Source organism: Pundamilia nyererei, unplaced genomic scaffold (genome assembly GCF_000239375.1).
Source record: "Pundamilia nyererei isolate P.nyererei 1_Seehausen unplaced genomic scaffold, PunNye1.0 scaffold00080, whole genome shotgun sequence".
Taxonomy (NCBI): domain Eukaryota; kingdom Metazoa; phylum Chordata; class Actinopteri; order Cichliformes; family Cichlidae; genus Pundamilia; species Pundamilia nyererei.
Genome location: NW_005187481.1, coordinates 2,177,592 through 2,197,119, shown reverse-complemented (window position 1 = coordinate 2,197,119; position 19,528 = coordinate 2,177,592). Strand labels below are relative to the sequence as shown.

The window sequence follows — 19,528 nt, the reverse complement described above, 5'->3', positions numbered from 1 at the left end:
CAAATAAAGATGTACGGAAAAAAAACAAAAAACTGAAAGATGGAATAACTGAGCCTATTTGTCCATGAGTGCCTGCTTGGGCTCCTGCCTAGGTGCCAGTAAAGCATGCTGATGCAGGGGTGTGAGTTTCTTCCAACTGATGCCATTATACATTGCCAGTGTCTCTGCCTGTTTGTACTATTGAGTGGACTAGAGTATGCCAGGCTACAACAGCACTGTGGCCTATGCCAGCCACTGCTGGAACTGCCACCACCCAGAGAAGGGGCAGGTCATGGGACTGGCAAGTTTGTGGAGGCTTCTGCAGAAAAAAAGTCCTTACAAGCGGTCCCCTGAGGCATGTTGTCATGAGTAATACGCTTATAATCCTGAGCTCATTCTAGCACACGCATTACACTATGCTCACATCAGCTGCTGCTATTTTGTTACCCCCTGATTGTTTGTAGGTTTATTTCAGAGCAAATAGGTCACTGGAAGAGCCTAACTGGAGCAGAATTAAACTCAATAACCTGAATGTGGCTTTGACACCATGGACAATGGTAAACTATAACGCTTTTACAAATGACTTCATGGGACAATACAGCTGAATCCAAAATGGCACTGATGATGTGTCAACACGTCACAGTTTTGAATGTGTCTAGATTTTCCTTTGCCCAATTTGAAAATGTGCTCTCGCTTGTGTGATCACTAACAATGAGCACCGTGCTCTCATCCCAAACTTTGGCCACACATATTAGACTATTTGTCAAATGACTGCAGACCTTTGAAAGGGGCTTTGTGACAGAAGGGACATGTTATTACATCTCAGACCATTAACTGTAGCAAAGTACAGAGTTGGCTTATTGTCTCTTCGAGTGAACTGACTTATTGTGTGCCAGAGATTGCAGCCACATGTGAAATAGATGGAACCCGAACAGAAGTCCCATTATCCCAATAAATCTAGCCCTTGCATTTGATTTCAGACTACCTTCTTTTACACATAAAAGTGATTTCTCTGCAGTTTCATCATTGTGACCAGCTGACTCAAAGGCTGTGGTAACATCCCTTATAATAGCATGTTTTTATCAGAACCTGGAATTTATTTGGGCTTTAGTTCTTAATATTGTAATATTTGTCCAGTTTTATTGCTTGTTTTGCAAAAAAACAAAAAGAAAAAAGAAAAAAAAGGAAAGCAAAAAAATGTGAGAATTTGTGGAAGGTCTGTGTTTCATAGGGACAAGTCCATTGCCCTCTTCAATATTATTTACACAAGCCACTCAACTCTTATCCACATGTATATAACATGGCTGAAAACCCAGATAAGTGTTTAGAATTATGTGCTGAAAGGCGAGGACATGCATATAAGCGCACATTAGGCTCCATAAATAGTGCTTTTTACACCATGCTGCCACTGAAATTGTCCGGTTTTAGCACTAAGCTTGTAAAATGAATGAGTGAGCCAGTGTGCCTAAGCCACTATCCCTAAGCTTTAGATGTGCTCGTGTATTACTCTAACAAAAGTGGATAGCTCCCTATACTTAGGCAAAAATTGGATAGCACACTGCCTGCTCTTGCCGTGCCAGTGAGTCTGGGCAACAGAGTGCTGAAGCAGCAGGTTTGGAGGTGGTGATGTGTGTGTAAATTTGTGCTTAAAACTACAAGTTTATAAACGCACATGAAGAAAGTTTTCTTAATTAGCTTGGCGTTGCTCGTGGCTTCTTTTCAGCTGAGTGTCCACCGGCAGAACCAGGGGATCTTGACTTGAAACTTCAGGGATCGTTATGGAGGCAGAAATAGAAAGTGGTGGTAGAGCTCTGTTGCTCTCACTGGGTCTTACCCAGTCTATGTGATTCATAGAGCAGGTAGAGTGCTATGCATCGGGGGGGGGAGGAGAGGCTGGCTAGGGGCCAGTTCCACTTCAACCTCAGTTGGTTGGGCAGCTCAGGCCGGCATCAGAGTAAGCCCGGGGGTCATCTTTCCATCATAGTGTGATGGGGACTGAGAGCCGCTGAACCTCCCTCTAACTAGTGTTCTGCCCTTCAATGATGGATGGCACTTGAGGGACTGGAATTGTACTGTATGGGTCTGACATGCATTTCCTTATTTCCAGTGAGTCTCACAGGGACAGAGTCGCTCTCGCTTTAAGGCTTTCTTACAGATATCGCAGAATTCACTACAGTTCAGGGACCATACAAACTCAATGAGGCCTGCATCCAGTGAAACTGAAACTGTCCTCTGAACACAGAATGAAAAGGAACCGTGCGTTTTTTTAATCTCTCTCGCTTTTTCCTCTGGTGGAAGAATCAATTCTTAATTTGCAGTTTTATGTTAACATGGTATATCAGGCAGTCAATAGCATACATGCCTCGAGCTAAATAAAATGACCTGAATTAGTCTTGCTTACCCTCATGGCCAAATATAATACAGTTGTGCATTTAAGGTGACATCACTGACATTTTACTTCCATACTGAACTAAATCATCAGGATATTTCCAGGGCCCTGCCCGTGTTTTTGATCCATGTTGCACCTCACTGATTATTTAATCAATTCTTAAATTTTTTGGATCTTTCAAAACTCTGTTTAAAGCTACATTATATAGTGGACTATCCCTAAATAGTCCTTGTTTCAAGGCAAAGTAATTCTGACAGAATATTGCATGACTACGCAGCTCGGTCTCACCATGCATTCCTGTTAGATCTTCGGTCTAATTAGAGCGTGTATTGACTCTGCTGTTTAATCGTGACTGATATTTTCTAGTTCCCAACTACAGAGCTGGAACAGAGACATGTACTGTTGGTTTTCATGCAACCTCTTTTAACTTTAGAAATTATATCTTTTTCTTTCCTTTTTTTTTTTTTTTTCAATTTCCCTTTGGGTAACTTCCTCTTGGATGGTCATGCCATGTGCAAGGCCCCAACACTTGTCACTCATCTTGATGAGCTGTCTACTGAAACAGTATCTAGCCTGGAGATGAGGTACCCATCAAACATACAGCCGCCACAGGCCCTGAGAAAACAGATGGCGAGAGAAGACACTTTAATGAAAAGAAAAATCTTCAGATGTTTACTCTTGTTGTGCCTTTGGTATTTGTTTTTTTCCTTCAGGTATTGATTTCCCACTTAGTTATTTTTATTACCATGGCACTTGATTGCCTCCCACTAAGCATAATTACATGGTAGTTAAAATGTAACACTAAAAAAAAAAAAAGACATGTTTTAGCCAAACAGGGACTGCATGCCATGCACACCCAGGGTCACAGACAGACCCAGACGACTGCTGTGTACATGACCCAATTTGCCCATCAGTGCATTAAATTTTCATTTTATTATCTCATAATGAAGTATATGTCCTGGCCATTTATGACATTTTAAGCTGATAAAACATTTATGGTGCTCCTTTAAAAGTGCCTTTAATATATTAGATGTTACTTAAGTGAAGGTGTGGTCCTCATTCTAGTAACCAAAATACTCAGTCTCCCAGACAGGCCACATTACAACTACTCCTGATTCTCCACTGAGAAAATATTAAGTTCATTTTGTTATTGTATTAGATGATTACTTCAGTAATGTCAAAAAAACATCAAAGTTGACTATTCTTCACCAAACAAAAGCTTCATAAAAGTCAAACAGTAGCAGCTAAACGCAACAGATCAGAACAACAGGAGAGGGCCGAATCAAGCTGGTGTTAAAAGCTTGATGACCCCCTGCCGTCTTTGTGCATATTTAAAAACTGAAATTTTCATTTTCCTTTAATAATTACATATTCAATCATGTTTTTGATTCCATGTGTTATTTTTCCCCTTTCCCTAATCAAAGCCTTGTCAAAAAAAGAGGATAAATGGGTGGAGAAGCACTGGGAGATTGCCGCTGTTCTTTTCCTGTAGAATTTCTGCTACACAAAAGGCAATTTTCATATTCCGCTGTGTTACAAATTTGAATTGTCCTGCTCCAAACACATAGCTGTATTGTTGAGAGCATTGTGGTAACAGAGCTTTCCATCTCACTGCGTTAGTATGCTGACTTTCCAGAGAATTGTCAGTCATGCAGCAACACTATCTACAGTAAATAGTCGAATAAAGCTTTGCCTCTCCTGGGTCATTATTTATCTGCCACATGGGCGGCTTACGCGATTCTAAAGATCGGATTTTGTGAGATTATGTCAATGTTTGTCCATACTGGTGGTGGAAATTATGTACCTCCTGTTAATGTTTTATTTAAAGTTTTTCATAATAGCTTTATATCACATGTAGATGAAAAGATACTCTGCTATAAATCCAAGTCTGCCACATTGGTTTCTGGTTAAAGGATATGAATTAAGATTAGGTGTTAAAAGTCATCACGGAACATGCCGTAGGCGAGGTTCTGTAACCTACTAAAAATATATCACCTCAAATTGGATACAGTCTCTGTGTGTGACTTTATCATTTCTATTCTTTTTATTCAAAGCCCTGTGCAGGTGTAGGCTAATTAGCAGCTAATGTTAGTGCTCCCAAGTTAACCATGTCTCACATTGCAGACTGCTGAGATCAAAGGCAGAATTAGCAAAGCGATACCATCTTGATCGAAAGGTGAGGAAGAACAACAAATGGATTATGGAATACATCCGTGTTGCATGTCAATAAGATCAATGAGCGAAAGATAGTGAGCATCAAAGTTCTGCATAGAAATATACTCCAGGGGAAAATCCTGAGAAGGAAATAATTCCTCTTTGATAATTAGACATGGACATCACATGTAAGGAAGGCTTTGATTTTCTTATTGATGAGGGAAAAAATGTTTCCAGTGCAACCACTTTTTTTTTTTTTTGCTGTCATTTGAAAAGCAGAACATTAATATTTATTAAGTATATTGTGCTTCTTGGAACTTGAATTCGACAAACACTAACAGGCCGGGGACTCAATGTTTAGATTTTCTTTTCAGCATTTACAAAATGAAACATCTTCTACCTGCTAGTATGTGGCCATGAAGTGCTGCCACTCTGAAAGGGGCCATAGAAAGGGCCTAAAGCAGGAAAGGAAAGCTTCAAAGGCAGGGACTAAGAAAGAGACATTCAGACAAGAGGAAGAAAGAACGTTTGGGTGTGAGACAGGAATAGACAAGTGACTCTTGAAGTAAATGTCACACAGTAATCAGAGAATGGCTTGGGTGATGAAACGCTCCGCTTAATTATCATGACAATATTTCCCAACCGTAAACTTCACATAAAAGGTATTTTTGGTGGTCACATTTCTCGGCTTCATCTTCTCTTCCAACCTCAGCACTGTCACCAGTCATTACACCATTTTGCCTTTTAATAATCAATTAATTTGCTCCAGCAACTGACTTCAGACAGACACATAGGAGCACAAAGGATAGCAGTTGATCAGATTATTAGCTAGAAATCAAGTTTTTATATGCTGATGACAGTCACAATGTTATATAGTTGTATCAAGGAAAAAAAAAGAACACTTGATTATTGAGCATTCAGTCACAACCCAACACCACAGGGATTTTGTCTGCATCTCCAGGAGTATTTCTAATTAAATTATAAGGAAAACTGAATGGGAAATTTGAGGTTTCCTATTTCAGGAGTAAGAGAACCACAGCGCGGAAGAAGCAAAGTGGGTTTAAATATAATTATGCAAGTATAAATATATTATAAGACTGCAAAAAGCACTGGCAAAAAAACCTGCAAAGCTAAAATGTGTATGTAATCATTTTAATTCTTATTTAATTTAAGATGTTCTTCGACTGTATTGACAGTGACAAATAATTCATGTCCCTTTATATTGTATTTAACTGTGTTTAGCATCGTAGTTAACATATTTCTGAAACTGTATATTTTAATCACAATCAGTGTCTCCCTGCTTAGCATTACATCCTTCATCAAATGTGGCACAGCCCACGGTAAAGATTTAAATGAACAGCATTAATAAAATACCTGCATTGGCCTGAAGAACATATGCAAATTTCAAGATTTACAGTAGATCACTGATGTCTAACTAATGTGATTCAAACTCAATGCGCACATTCAACTCTGTCCCCGAAGCTCTCTCTGAATGAATATGAGAGTGAATACAGCATACAGAGTAATACTGTTTATAGTCTCCAAGCTTCCAAGCTGACTGCCTTAATAAAAGATTTAGGTGAAGTGATATAGGTAATTAGTTTTACTTTAGTAGCGTAAAACATGCAGAGTAACAAGCATGATACATCCACATATATATGGACATGAACTTTATGCTAAGTTTGGGCTTTTAAGGATTCTTTTCATTTCTTTTTTCACCCCCACTAATATTTGTTTGAATGTCCCTCAGCAAGTTTCACCTCAGTCAGATGCTTGTGGTAGCCATCAGCAAGCTTCTGGCAAAACTTCTGGCTGGATATCTGACCGCTCTTTCTCGCAGAATTGGCAGAGTTAATTAATTTATTTATTTATTTATTCGGCACAGACCTGTTTTTTAAGCATATTCAGCAACTCTTCAGTAGGTCTGAGGTTAGGGCTATTCTCTAGTGTTATCATATGAAGCACAATGATTAAATCAAAGGTTATTTGTAATGATAAAATAAAATAAAATTCTCAAGAATCCTTTTTTTTTTTTTTAAACAATCCCTGTCAACCTTTTAATACTGAGAAGTTGTTGTGAAACATTAGCTTACCCTGGCCTAAAGAAATAATCTATCACAGGGATAACACAGAGATACAAATAGCCATTCATGTTTAAATCCACATTCACAGCCAACTTAAAATTATCTGTTAAGTCATGCTTTTGGACTGTGGAGGGAAATGAGAGACTCCAACGTCCAACGAGGCAAAATTTGCTTCAGATGCTATATCATGCTACTCCTTTGAATATGTCTCATAGATAAAGGTATAATAATCATGCTTTTGTCCTAACCTAAATATGCCCCCAGTCAGTTTACAAAGAGTCACTCTCTGCAAGCTCTTTATTGAGATTGGTTAACATGGTGATTAAGCCTTTTTTTAACTTTATTTCTTTCTTCCAAAATCCATTTGACCTTAGTTGCAAATAATATTTGATATTAAACAGATTCCCCAGTCTCTGGCGACCTTGTTGCTGGTTACAGGAATGCAATAGCTTGAATTTAAGTTTCGTGATAACGAAATGATATGTTGAACTTACTCGGTAGTACAGGCCCCAGGTGTTACAGATCAATACTTTTGCTGTCAAGTTTCAGGATCCAATCTCCAGTCCGTAATTGGCCGGCAAGCCAAACATACAACTGTCAGCAGAAGCATGAAGCTTTTCTCCACACACATTTTTCAAACACATGTTTGTGCACTAACAGAGAAACAATTATATCACTCACGAAACAAAGCGTATTGCTATCTTTCCCAGCCTATCACCTGTGTTTTGAATCTATTTTATCTGAAGACGCCTTGCGTATGTGTCACAGTTTGACAAAGCCTTAGTATTGGTTGACATATCACACCGCATATCAACTTCTCAATTGGAGGAGCTGGTGCATAGCGTGATCTGTCAGCAGGTGCTAAGGCTTTGTCAGACGCAGTGACACAAAAGGCAGTTTTCAAATAAAGGAACTCTAAGACAAAATGGTGGATGGTGAGAGAACTGACAGGAGGTGTACCATCACCCAATGAACCATCTACAGCATATTTTCCTGACGTGCGGCTGGCCGACATGTCCACTCATCAGCCTCTGTCAGCGAGAGGCCGGCCCGCTGAGCAAGCTGAGAATTCAGATCTTAAAGAGTCTTTGAAGGAGGTTCTGACATGCGTTTTAAAACTCAATACACATTCTTATCCTGCCATCATGTTCTGTACAGTTTCACTGAGAATTGCTGAACCTGTCTCCACCAAAACAATCAACCATTAAGAGTTCAAACAGACTGAAGTTTTTCGTTAACAGAAACTAAACTATGCTTAACATCGTCATCTTTAGAGCATCATTTCATGAAAGAAAAACATACTGATCTTGAAAGCGGGGGTTGTTCCACAAAAACGATGCTTTAAGAAATCTACATCATCTTTAGCGTGCCGCCACAGTATTATAACAAAAAGAGCTTTACCGTGCTTTATCTCACCCATCAGTTTCTGTGTAGTTAAGGTGACAAAGCTTACAAGCCTGCATGTTCTAGTTAGGCTGGCAAGATGTGAAAGTGCACGTCTGAGGTTACAAACTCTGTTTTTGTTCATCTGGATTCCATTACAATGAGCAAGGAAAATGTGCATGTCAACACTATGTTTGTGCACTTGTAGCAAGTTTCAGTCCTTTAAAAATGTACTCCTCTGGAGAGAAAAAAATGTTTTTGGTAGCTTCTGCTTACTGTGCTTACTGAGAACACTTGAATAACAAGGCTTGACATGTCATAGCTAAAGAAATACAAAATCCTGGTTTCTTGTTTTTCTTCCCAGAGGATGACAGCCACACTATGCATTCACACCCAGTTATTATACCGATAGCCACCACACACACACACACACACACACACACACACACACACACACACACACACACACACACACACTAACGTCTGTGATCTGGGATATTTCTTCTTCTTCCTTTTGTTTGTTGGAACTTCTGTAGTCATTTACCTCATAAACTGTTTGCAGGTACCACAAATATACCGTTGATATCTCTTGCACACTCCCAAATGATTGTAGCTGGGTTTTTTCCACTGTTATCCCTCCGTAAGCTGTAGGTCTCTCATATTTGTTCACCATCGATCATAGCGGTCTGGCGCGTACGCTGGAAAGCAGCCGGTGGGGAGAGGCAGCATTTGCAATCAAACAGAGAGGAGCAGTGTGAAATCTCAGGAAGAGGCAGCTTCCCCCATACCCGTGGGCAGGGGATCAGACGATGAGGAAGCCTGCCTCAGACACTCAACACCTCCCACTGGCACCCTGATGCAAGCAGCATGCAAACCCACCCCTCACATGTATCTGTCAGCCAGGGGGTTAAGCTCTGTGTGTACCCCCACTCTGTAACTGCACTGTGGAGTACATGTTATGCTACTGCAGCTGAGGTGCTTTTAGAAGCTTGGCTAAGGTTCACTGCAAGTCGCTGATGTGGTTCTGAATTTGGGAGAAGGTAGAAATTGCTGTTTTTCTTTTCCATGATATTGCTTTAAGCAAGCAGATGGGACTGACCCACTATAAAAGGAGAACGCTACAGGTGCAATCTATCTGTGAGTCTAGAGGAAAAGGATTCTGCTGTGCAGAAAGGAAGCAATGTCATTGAGTCACTGCTCTTCAAAACCAAATCGCAAGCTCTCTAAATCCAGTCAGCCTGTTTCAGCCACTGGCATAATAGTGCTGTGGTTTGCCCATCTGTTCTCAATTGTCCACCTTGGCTCGCCATCCATGACATACACGACTATAAACTCTAAAGGGTTTGTTCCAGACTGTGAGCAGATTTATTTCAGGTATAGGTACAGCAGAAAACAGGCTTGAGTGGGTGAGAAAATACCTATTTTCCCACTGCGCCTTTGGCTGCTCCTTCAACCTGTGGTTGACCCATTTGCTTCATTGTGTCCACCAAATATTCAAACAATGATCATTTCAGCTAAGCGTGGGAGTGTGTTTTGATGCACAGAGTGGACAGTTTTGTGCCACACTGTAAGTGGACTGTAGTACAGCTACAGATGGCTAATGGCCACAGCAAAAGGCGGACACAAAAGTATAATTACCAATATTGATTTTGTGTGTGTGTGTGTGTGTGTGTGTGTGTGTGTGTGTGTGTGTGTGAAAATGGATTTGAGTGTGACAGAAAGGTCAGTAGAAGCAAATGTAAAAATTTGTGCTTTCACAAATGAGACACACTATCATAACATTCTGTCATCACTACACAATAACTAATCCATTATTATTGCACGTTAAAAACTGTTTTGAGCTGACATGGGTGGCTGGGAATGACACGCACTGCAGAGTGCTAATGACAGCATGCAGCAGCACAGCGAGCTGAAGTTGAATATACCCCTGCTATTCGCTAAATTGTGCATTAAGAACAGCTTGTATGTCAAAGCTAGATTATAAATAAAACCATATGAAATTTAGATAAAGCACTAACAGTCAAGGTAATGGCCTACTAAAATATCTGACATTAAAGTATCTGCTGTATGTTCTCGCTTAATGACGTGTGATATGTACTTTGGCACCGTCGGAAGAAAATGGCAGACTTTGGCAAGCTAGTCGTGTATTTAGCTGTCACTGCTGATTTTCTGGCCCTTGATGATGATGAGCGTGGCTCAGAATGTGCTCTAATTCCTGTCAGTGGTGCATGGCATCATTTCACATTACATGTTTTCTTTTAGTTAAATAATTCCACATTATATTTTGTAAAAAAAATAAAAAAATACAGCTGACCTGAAGTCAATAACCAACCTGACAGTGAGTGAAGATGTCACAGTATTCAGTGTTCCCCTATATGGCATTTATCTCTACTGAGTTCAAAGAGAAATCATAAATTAAACAGACCAACAGGACATTTGTGAATTTCAGGAGTTTGCGGTCCTATATGCAGACACTTAATGGCAATGCCTAATTTATAAGGAACATGCCCAGTTGTGGCATGTGAAGTCTCTCGGAAACCAGTACAGTGAAGTCTTTCCTTTTTCCTGTACAGTAATTCTTAGATGTGGAGCTGTGCTGATTTTAACACGAGGCCCTCTTGGTGTGGCATAAACCTCCTGGAAGCTGTGGAGAGGTTTTAATCAAGTGTGAAATCCTTTTGGGGTAGATTCCTACACAACTGTGCCTGCGCTTAGAAACAGACTCCTCAACCCTCTCTCCAGCTCTCTTCCCATGAACATCTTTTTGTAGCAAGAGTCCACTTTGCTGCAGCGATGCATACAGACAATGCTCTTAGCGGAACTGAGAAAATGAAACTCCAGTCATCTTGCATGAGGCAATAAACACACACACACACACACACCTCAACGTGTACATGCTCGCATTCCTCATTTATTGTAGCTCCTTGTTCTTAATCAACCATAAAAGTGTTGTTCATTCTTATGAAATTAATATTAGTTCGCTGACACTGACCTACTAAACAGATATAGGAATTTGCCACTTAAGCATAATGATGTAATTAAGCATGAGTAAGAACAGTGCTCAGTTGTGAAGTGAAAGTATTAAATAGCCTAAACATCTAGCTGTTTAGGATTACAGGAACAATGAGATTAACTGCAACAATAGATGCCCGATCATTATTATTATTATTTTAATAAACAAAGAGGTAATTGTATGTAGCTTACCCAGGGGAAATGAATATTTTAGACACAAATAGGGACAATGAATTAAGCTAAATGCCATGCTTTTATTTTTAGTAAACATCAGAGCTTTTAACATCTTTAGCACACAAGCTTTTCCCACTTTCGCCTTTGATTGACTGAATTTTCGTTGAACCAGATGCTGTGCTTTTTTCTCTCTGTTTTTTCCCGTAGCCTCAGAGATCTGGCATTTTTGTGAGATAATTATCTTGCCACTGGTCATGAGCACAATACTGATGTTGTGTCTCACAGGCTTACAGTCAAACTGGCATTTTCTCTGTTAGCTGTGAACCGCTGCCTCTAATACGTCACCTCTTGTGGTTACATCATTCACATGCACCAGCTTCTTTCAGCAGCGGACTTTCTGCTTTCTCAACAAGAACATTTGCTCTCATTCGCGCGCCGTCCTGTAGCCGCAAAACAAGACAGCTCTCCCACGACGGATGTCTCGTTCGATGGTGTGGTCACTATTGTGGCATTTGCAGTAATGCATTTATCACGGCAATCAAAAGTTTACACATCAGCGACATTGCACGCACACGCGGATCTCAGCTGTCTGCTCTTCAGACATTGATCTGGCCATCTCAGGCTGAGTCTGAAGGGATAACAAAGATAAATTGAGTGGTATTTAAATTTAATATGGGCTGTATGTTTAGTTTGTCAACAGGTGGTCTGCTTAACCAGTCTGCTGCCTGGCACCTGAACATTAGCGATGAATAAATAAATGGGGCCTTTGTCGCTTTTACAAGCATGAGAGAAACATGTGAGTTGTGAGAGCTAGCTGAAGCAAACTTATTTTGGAAGATTTCACAGCTTCCACAGTGAAACGAGGTCACTGGGTCGTGGACCCATTTATTTAATTAGGAACAGTTGAATAAAAAATTGATGAGAATCAAGGGCAGGGGAACTCATTTCAGTACTGTCAATCAATAACTCATTCAGCAATGGTTTTGCCCAGAGGGATCGAGCTATTCTCTCTGTAACCAAACACTGTACTTCCCCAGTATGTGTGGCTGTTCCATTATGTCCATTCCTGTAGTATTTCTTTTTTTCATGTTGACACCTGCTTGGAGCATCAGTTGCAGCATGCAAATCACAACTAATAGAAATTAACTCACTGCTGTTGAACATGTTAACAACACGATGATATATTACAAACATAGCAGACAAACTGCTGTTGGATACTTCTAAATGACATAGACACAGCATGCCGTCTCTTGAATGTATCACATCAGCTCGTGGGCTACACACACACACACAGTAGTGCTCATTACACAGTGCATAGCAACAGCTACATAGCAACTGCTGCTTACTGCTTAGCAACAGCTGCAAAGATCTCAAGGAGGGGGGTGGGTTTCACGGGGTGTTTCAAATGACACCATTTCTGTTCACAAATGCCTTTTTACAACTTTTTTTTAAATGAAAATTGCTCCAGTGTTTGTCGCTGTGAAACTCCCTCTGATGGTGCTTTTCTTCCCTCTCCTGCCCACAGATATCCGCTCCCTCCCTGATGTGGCAATGACTGGAAACTGCACAACCGAGTGCAGTGAACTGGGCCATTCAGACGCCTGCTGGATGCCTGGGCATCCCTCCCCTGTACGCAAGACCAGGAACCCCCCGAAACTCTCCACCTTCGTGCCTTACCAAGACAGAGGGAGCCTGGGACGCCTGGCTAATGGGAACGCCAGGCTGGGTGGTGAGGAGCATCGGCCGCGCCTTCCGCCCTCCCGCAGTGCCTATTCCAGCAGTGGTCATGATGCCAATCAGGACTGCCCCTTAGAGGAGGTGCCCCTGAGCGTAGCCTCTGAGTTTCCACCCACCTCTCCTTCTGCTCACACTCCAAAAAGAGAAATTTACCTGTGAGGAACATATTCATCTGATCAATACACAATTAAAGAAAATACACACTCCCCTCAAGAAGGAGAAACAGGCTGTCCACACATTGAAGCCAATGCCCAATCTGAAGTTAACAATATAGGCTGTGACCCATTCGATCACTGCTTTTCTCATTTTCTCCTTAAAATATTAATTTATTAGCATATTTATGAGTGACTCCACAAAGTTAATTGATGCACTCACTCATTTATTTATTGGAAATCTTGATGGGATACAATTCAGTCAGATGAATAGGAAACACAGATTGAACCTAATCATTACTGTAGTTAGCAAAGTCCCATTCTGTGAAGTGATTTCTTGAAACTGAAAGTTGTGATCAGTGCTCTTGTGCCATTGCTACATCTAATTTAATAGACAGCCAGTCAGGCCATATCAAAAGGCTTAACACTTTTGACTAACAATCAAATAAAATGGTCTATCTTAATGTACAGTGCTGTAAATACATTTGAATGGTGTGTTCTACATATATTTTTGTCTGGCATAAGCTGAAAAAAAAATGCCTCAGAGTTTTAGCATATTTAAGCTTTTCTTTATGCTGCTGTTTAAACTTGATTAAAAACCATCTCCCGGAGTGGAGCTCAATATTGTGGAAGGCATTTATCCGCTTCACACAATCACACACACGCACCCCCTTCGACCCCTAATCATAGTAGAATGGCCTTTACCTCTGCTCCCTGTAGAGCTCTTCCACTTGGTGGAGAGAGCTGTGTGGCAGCATTTAAACTGACATTATGTCCCACTGACTCGCAGCACTGTGACCTATCGTTCATCATGAAAACGGTTGACTTGGCCACAGTACCCCAGAGTCACAATGACCAAACGCAGAGTACTCGCGAGACACGTTCTGATTGGCTTTTTACTCTGCTGATGACAGTATACCAGTGTATCGGTTGAGAAAGCTCTTCTCTGTTGTGACAATCAGATGGGCTCTCTGTGTAATTCACAGTCCATTTTTTCTAAAACTCATACTGCTTTCCGCTCACGGCTTAGGAGAACTTGTGTTGATCTAATGAAGGCCTAAGGAATTATTTACAGGAAAGGGCACTTGAGTGTTGAGAGACACTAGAGAGATAGAGCACTTATTGAGCGTGAATATGATGTGAACTGGATAGGTGGTATGTGCTATTTTCAATGTTAATTGTCAGCTCTCACTGGACACAGGCTTCTGCAGAGGTGAATTTAATACACACTGAAGTGAGTGATTTAACAATGTTGGTCTGACATGAAAGAATTCAACAATAAAAGCTGAAATAAATATGTAATTCATTTCAGTAAATGAATACCTGCAAATACAGTGACAGTGGTAGGAGTAAGGCTCAATTTTGCCGCAACTGCCTGTTAATTATATATTTCCTTGTATTGAGGACAACATGCTTAATAAGTTATTAGGCATTTATCCTCCTCTGGCTATTGAGTAGAGAACAAAAACAGGGCATGCCCATGGGCTTCATTTATCTTCGCAAAGATTTTCCAAGTGAATCTGAAGGATACTGTGTGTCTGAAGGACACCATGTATTAGTCAGTAATTGGGTGTTAATGATGACTCCACTAGCCTGCCTTACAACATCGAAGAGCTAGTCGTTGTCTTTGATTTAAACATTGATTTGATTAGATTTGTAGATACCTTTCACCTCTGTATAGTATTTCCACAGTAAGACTGTGTCTCTGAATAAGGGCGGAAGAGCCTGGAATGGACATTTCCTAATTAGGGTGAGTAATAAGTCCTGAGCTGGGGCATGTGTGAGCATACCCCAGGACACGGCACCCACCAGATAATGCAAATCCACCCACAGAGCTACAATCAGTTAAAGGGGGTATTTTTTTATCAGCACTTACCTCATCATGCTGCCATTGAAAGCCACGTTTAGAATAATTAACGCAAAAACATATGGAAATTACTGGACATGGCCATGATTAAATAAGGTGGGCGATTATCCTGCCTTGAGGGGGAGAAAGCACATTATGCTGTTTTCAAAGCCATTTAGCGACTTACGTAAAATTCAAACAACAGCCATGATACACTGTGATTAAACCCCCACGGCTCTCCCGAGCTCCCCTCTCATAGCTGTGGCTAGCTGCTTCATGAACTGAAAACAGCGGGTAAGATCACTGACCTGGAATTAATAACAAGTGAGAAAGATACCAATGAGGGATAAAATCAGTGTCACATAGCTTCAGTCAAAACTCGATCTGTCTAAAAGCATTGACTGGATTCAGATTCAGCTCCAGCCTATGTGTCACGATGTAAATTTGGAATACATGTTTTGATTTGTGTCTTTGATCACAAAAAAAATATCTATATATATGGAATAAATAGGCTTTTAGCAGATGTGTCAGAACTGTCGGTTGCTGATCCGAATGGATGGCGAGAGTTTGATTTAAGTCCAAAACAAAAACAAGCCTGGGTTTCTTTTCCCACTCTCTTGATAAGTTGGACTCTCTTGCTCCAGCCAATAATGACCTCCTGCTACTCACTTCTGGAACAATACATCACCAGGTTTGACCTTTCTTTTGAACTCATGCTGAATGAACTGTGGTTACTTCTTTCTCAAACACAGAACAGTTCTCCTTGATCCAAGTAAGAGGACATCACGGAGCACCTAAATACACTCGAAACTATGTTGAATAATGTTTAATTTGTACTTAACATTGATTTAATGTTGAATTCACTTGAGTATCTTTTGCCTATCTGTAGTGTGTATTGTATGGTGATCATTTCTGTGGACAGATGGACAAATTACCGTTCTGAAATTGGCAAGAGATTTTTTTCTTTTTCTTACTGATCAAAGACTCTTAGCAAACTGGTTGTGTGAAAAAAATAAAGAAGTCTGTTGGTGGTGTAGTGTACATAGATCTCCACAACGCTGTGCCTGCTGTCAGGCAGGCAATGATTTTAGCATGAATTCCAAAGATAATTGGTAGATACTGTTTACTCTTTTTTCTTTATTTTTAACTTTCTGAAATGTCAGTGCTGGTTCATATTCAGAAGGCCCTCTCCCAAACGAACTGAAATTATCTGAACATTTCATTTTTTCACTGTTCATCTAGAACAAAGACAATTGCCTTGAAAATACGTCTTTGCAAGAGAGAATCTAGTTGTTATCCTAATTGTTGGTATATTTATATAGGATAAAATGCTTGTGATGCCATGTTTTTGTACAGTTTTATGTACATACAAGTGAAGCTTTCTAAAAGTACTGAGAAAAGCCGATGGCATATAAAAATTGTAACATGTTTTCTTGAGATGTGCACATCTTGCCTTGGTTGGATTGACCTTTGCTGAGTCAGTGTGAATGTGGCCGTTCTATGCCTGCACTGTAGTCATTCACCGGCTCCCACCTCCTGAGGACTTAATCAGTTTTTATGTTTATCGTGAACAGTGGATTGTCTTATCTTACCAGTTTGTTAAATCCTGTGTTCTGCTTTGTTCTGTTTCAGCATGTTGACAAATTCTCTTGTAATACTGTAAGTCCTCATGAACTTTGTAATAAAATCACTTCAGGGAAAAATGAACACTGTCAGTGTTTTCTTTGTTTGTCGTCATTATTCATCACTTCCGGTAGCTAAACAAGTGTTTGGATGTTAGGCTTTGGGGTTTTTTTTTTTTTTTGCTTTTTTGTAAAAGGTTTTGCAGCCTTAGAGATACATTGTGTAAAATGCATCTCACTCCAGGACCTGGGCTCATTAAGAAGAACTAGTATTCTTGTCATGCGGGAACAGGCGGCTTATTTCTCAGTCAGGAAGCCTCTGAATGTTGAGAGGGAAGCATTCCGGAGGTTGAAGTAGGAAAGTCCCAGGACCTGTGTTCACTACTTCAACTAGAAAAACAATGTGCCAGAAGTACACAGACCCAGTCATGCACTTAGGAAGGAACATTCATTCAAATTGCTTGTTGCGACACATTTAGTGCGAGGATAACAAGGTTGCTGCTGTGTTTTTAATATGCATGTGACTGTAAGATATTTAAATGCCATGGCTTGAAGTCAGAGAGAATAGATATTAAAAAAAATATACTATCCTATTTTTATTTTTATTTATGTGTACCTACAGTGTATGTTACTTTAATACAACTGCTGATCTGAAACATATTAGTTAATTATGCGGTAACAACAATAACGTAACATATTTAATCGAGAAAGGTTTAAACACAATATTGTGTCTAACAGCACAGCAAAAAAATCCCTGTTTTGTTTGTTTAGTTACTCTTCTGGGGCGTTTTTTCACCTGAAAACAGAAAGCCCACATCGTACTGAATTTACCAGAAGGGTTGGATGATATAGATGACAAGAGACTGCCCTAAAGATGAGACAGTGAAAAGCTCCAAATAGTTCATAGTAATGCCAACAGCTCTGTAAGGCTATAATACTGTACCCTCTGAATCCACTCTTCAAACTACACAGTGCATTTTAGGTACCAAAGGAGGAGACAGACGCCCAATGAATGTCAGTCTTCAGCAACTTCTCCCAACTCCTCCAGGGGGATAGCCATCCAAACCCAGAACAGCTGCTAGCCTAGTCAGCCTTTTCCCAGCTAGCTATTCTTAGTAGACTTCTGTGAGTGGCACTCACATCAGGTGAACCTCCCTCAAATGGCTACTCACTGCATTTACACTGAGACCAAATGATAAATCAAGACCTTTGTCTTGTGGCACAACTACCTCTACATTTCCTCTTTACCAGTAAGGCACAGTACAGCACCCAACTCTCACCGTCTCATTATCCTTTCTTGCTGTCATTTCCCCTGAGACCAAGTATTTTAAGAAATGTTTGATACTTTATGTTATATGATTCCCCTTTACTAGAAAGAAGAGTGCTATCCTTTGGCAGAGCAGAACAGTGGCTTTCAAATTTAGATGTATTACACTCAGCTGAAAATCATTCGAATAAGCACTGGAGGTCCTCCTGAAAGAGGCACAGAAAAACACTGGAAAGCAGATCTCCTGGCTTTTCTCAAGCTATGTCTCGAAATCACATCTGGAAAAACTACACCAATGGAGTTGAGACAATGGCAAAGTTTGCCACCTATCCTGTCTAAAATGCAAATATAACAGCTGGCAGAAGTGGTTTTAACATCCCTTACTCCTTAAGAGCTATGGAATCCCTTGGGTAACCCAGGCATAAGCCTTCTTTTAGTCTGCAAACCAATCCAAAGTAAATTGGACTGGCAGACTTCCAGCCCCCTTGATCATTTGTTAGAAAGTAAAAAGCTGGTCCACTGTTCTACAGCCTCAACAGAATCTGTGTTGCCCCTCTGAGAGCTCAGATATGACCATCACTTTTAAGCTCTTTTCCAGTACACAGCGTAGGGAGGGAAGGAGGCTGAGGATATTGGCGAACAAGCGCCCCCCACCCCCAGTATGCAAAAACAGATCATTTAACATGGCTAAGTGAATAACTGTACTCTTGCTTTTCACAGATTATCTCAGTGAACTGTGCTAATAAGAAAAAAAGGGGGGCACTGATTTCATAAAATGATTTCACAAAATCACATTTAATTGGATGTGTTAAGGATCACTGTTTTCATTCCTAAATATTTCTTTTTCAAGTAAAATTTCATATTCACTTTAACATTAGATCTACCCATGTGAATGCGATGCTATAATCTAATTAAAAAAAAAGCAACACATTTACCCGGTACAATGAGTATAATACTTTAGATGCACTGAATGGCTAATTACGAAGGAAGGGAAGCATAACGCTCTTTTACTTCCTTCCGTTTTCACCTTTTAGCCTTTAAGTGGAAAGATATATCCATGTCAAGATGTAGAAACTCTCAAAATATTCACACTATATACACACACTGTGCAGGGGCCTTAAAGGCTTGAGTTTTTAAGCCTTTTACACATACCATTACAGGCCATCACAAGTCCATGTCTCTTGAGAATGCAGTGTACTGTATGTTCTTGGATATGGTGTAGATTCAACCTTTTTGCTCCCGTGGAGCTCGCTAGTAGTGCTTAGCAAAAACAGAGGCAGAGGTATATGGGCATTGTTGAGAACAATGCACACTGGAAAACGGGGGAAAGGCCTGACTTGAACCACAAAATAAAGTCTAATAGAGACCTTGAAATCTTACATGCTCTGGAAAGTGCAAGGCATAATTGTAAGTTTTTCTCAAAGATGGAGAATTAAAAGTGAAAAGTAAATCGTACTGGACTCGAGAAAACTCCAAGGGATGTTGGAATGAAGTATGAGTTCTGCTTTAACAAGGCATAGCTCAAAGAAAGCAAAGATCTAACAGCCTTTTATTTAATGGCAAGAGATGGATTCATGTTTGTGATTTTACAAGACCTTGTCTTAAGGCATGTCTTAAGGTGTCTTAAGAACCGCCACAGTTAGAGGAAACTCTGAGCAACATTGCATATTTATTCATACAGCTCCTAACAGAATGCTTTGACATACACAATTTGTTGTGGTGGACACTT

The 19,528-nt window shown here is 40.2% G+C and overlaps 1 protein-coding gene across 1 annotated transcript in view; it reads left to right on the top strand.

Annotated features, from left to right (window-relative positions):
* Positions 1 to 16,617, top strand: part of pcdh1a (protocadherin 1a) — a 106,111-nt gene extending 89,494 nt beyond the window's left edge. Inside the window, exon 5 of the mRNA XM_005737902.1 lies at positions 12,701 to 16,617. Coding sequence (XP_005737959.1) covers positions 12,701 to 13,071 — 371 coding nt within the window. The 3' untranslated portion in view covers positions 13,072 to 16,617. The remainder of the gene's footprint in view (positions 1 to 12,700) is intronic.
* The last annotated feature ends 2,911 nt before the right edge of the window (positions 16,618 to 19,528 follow it).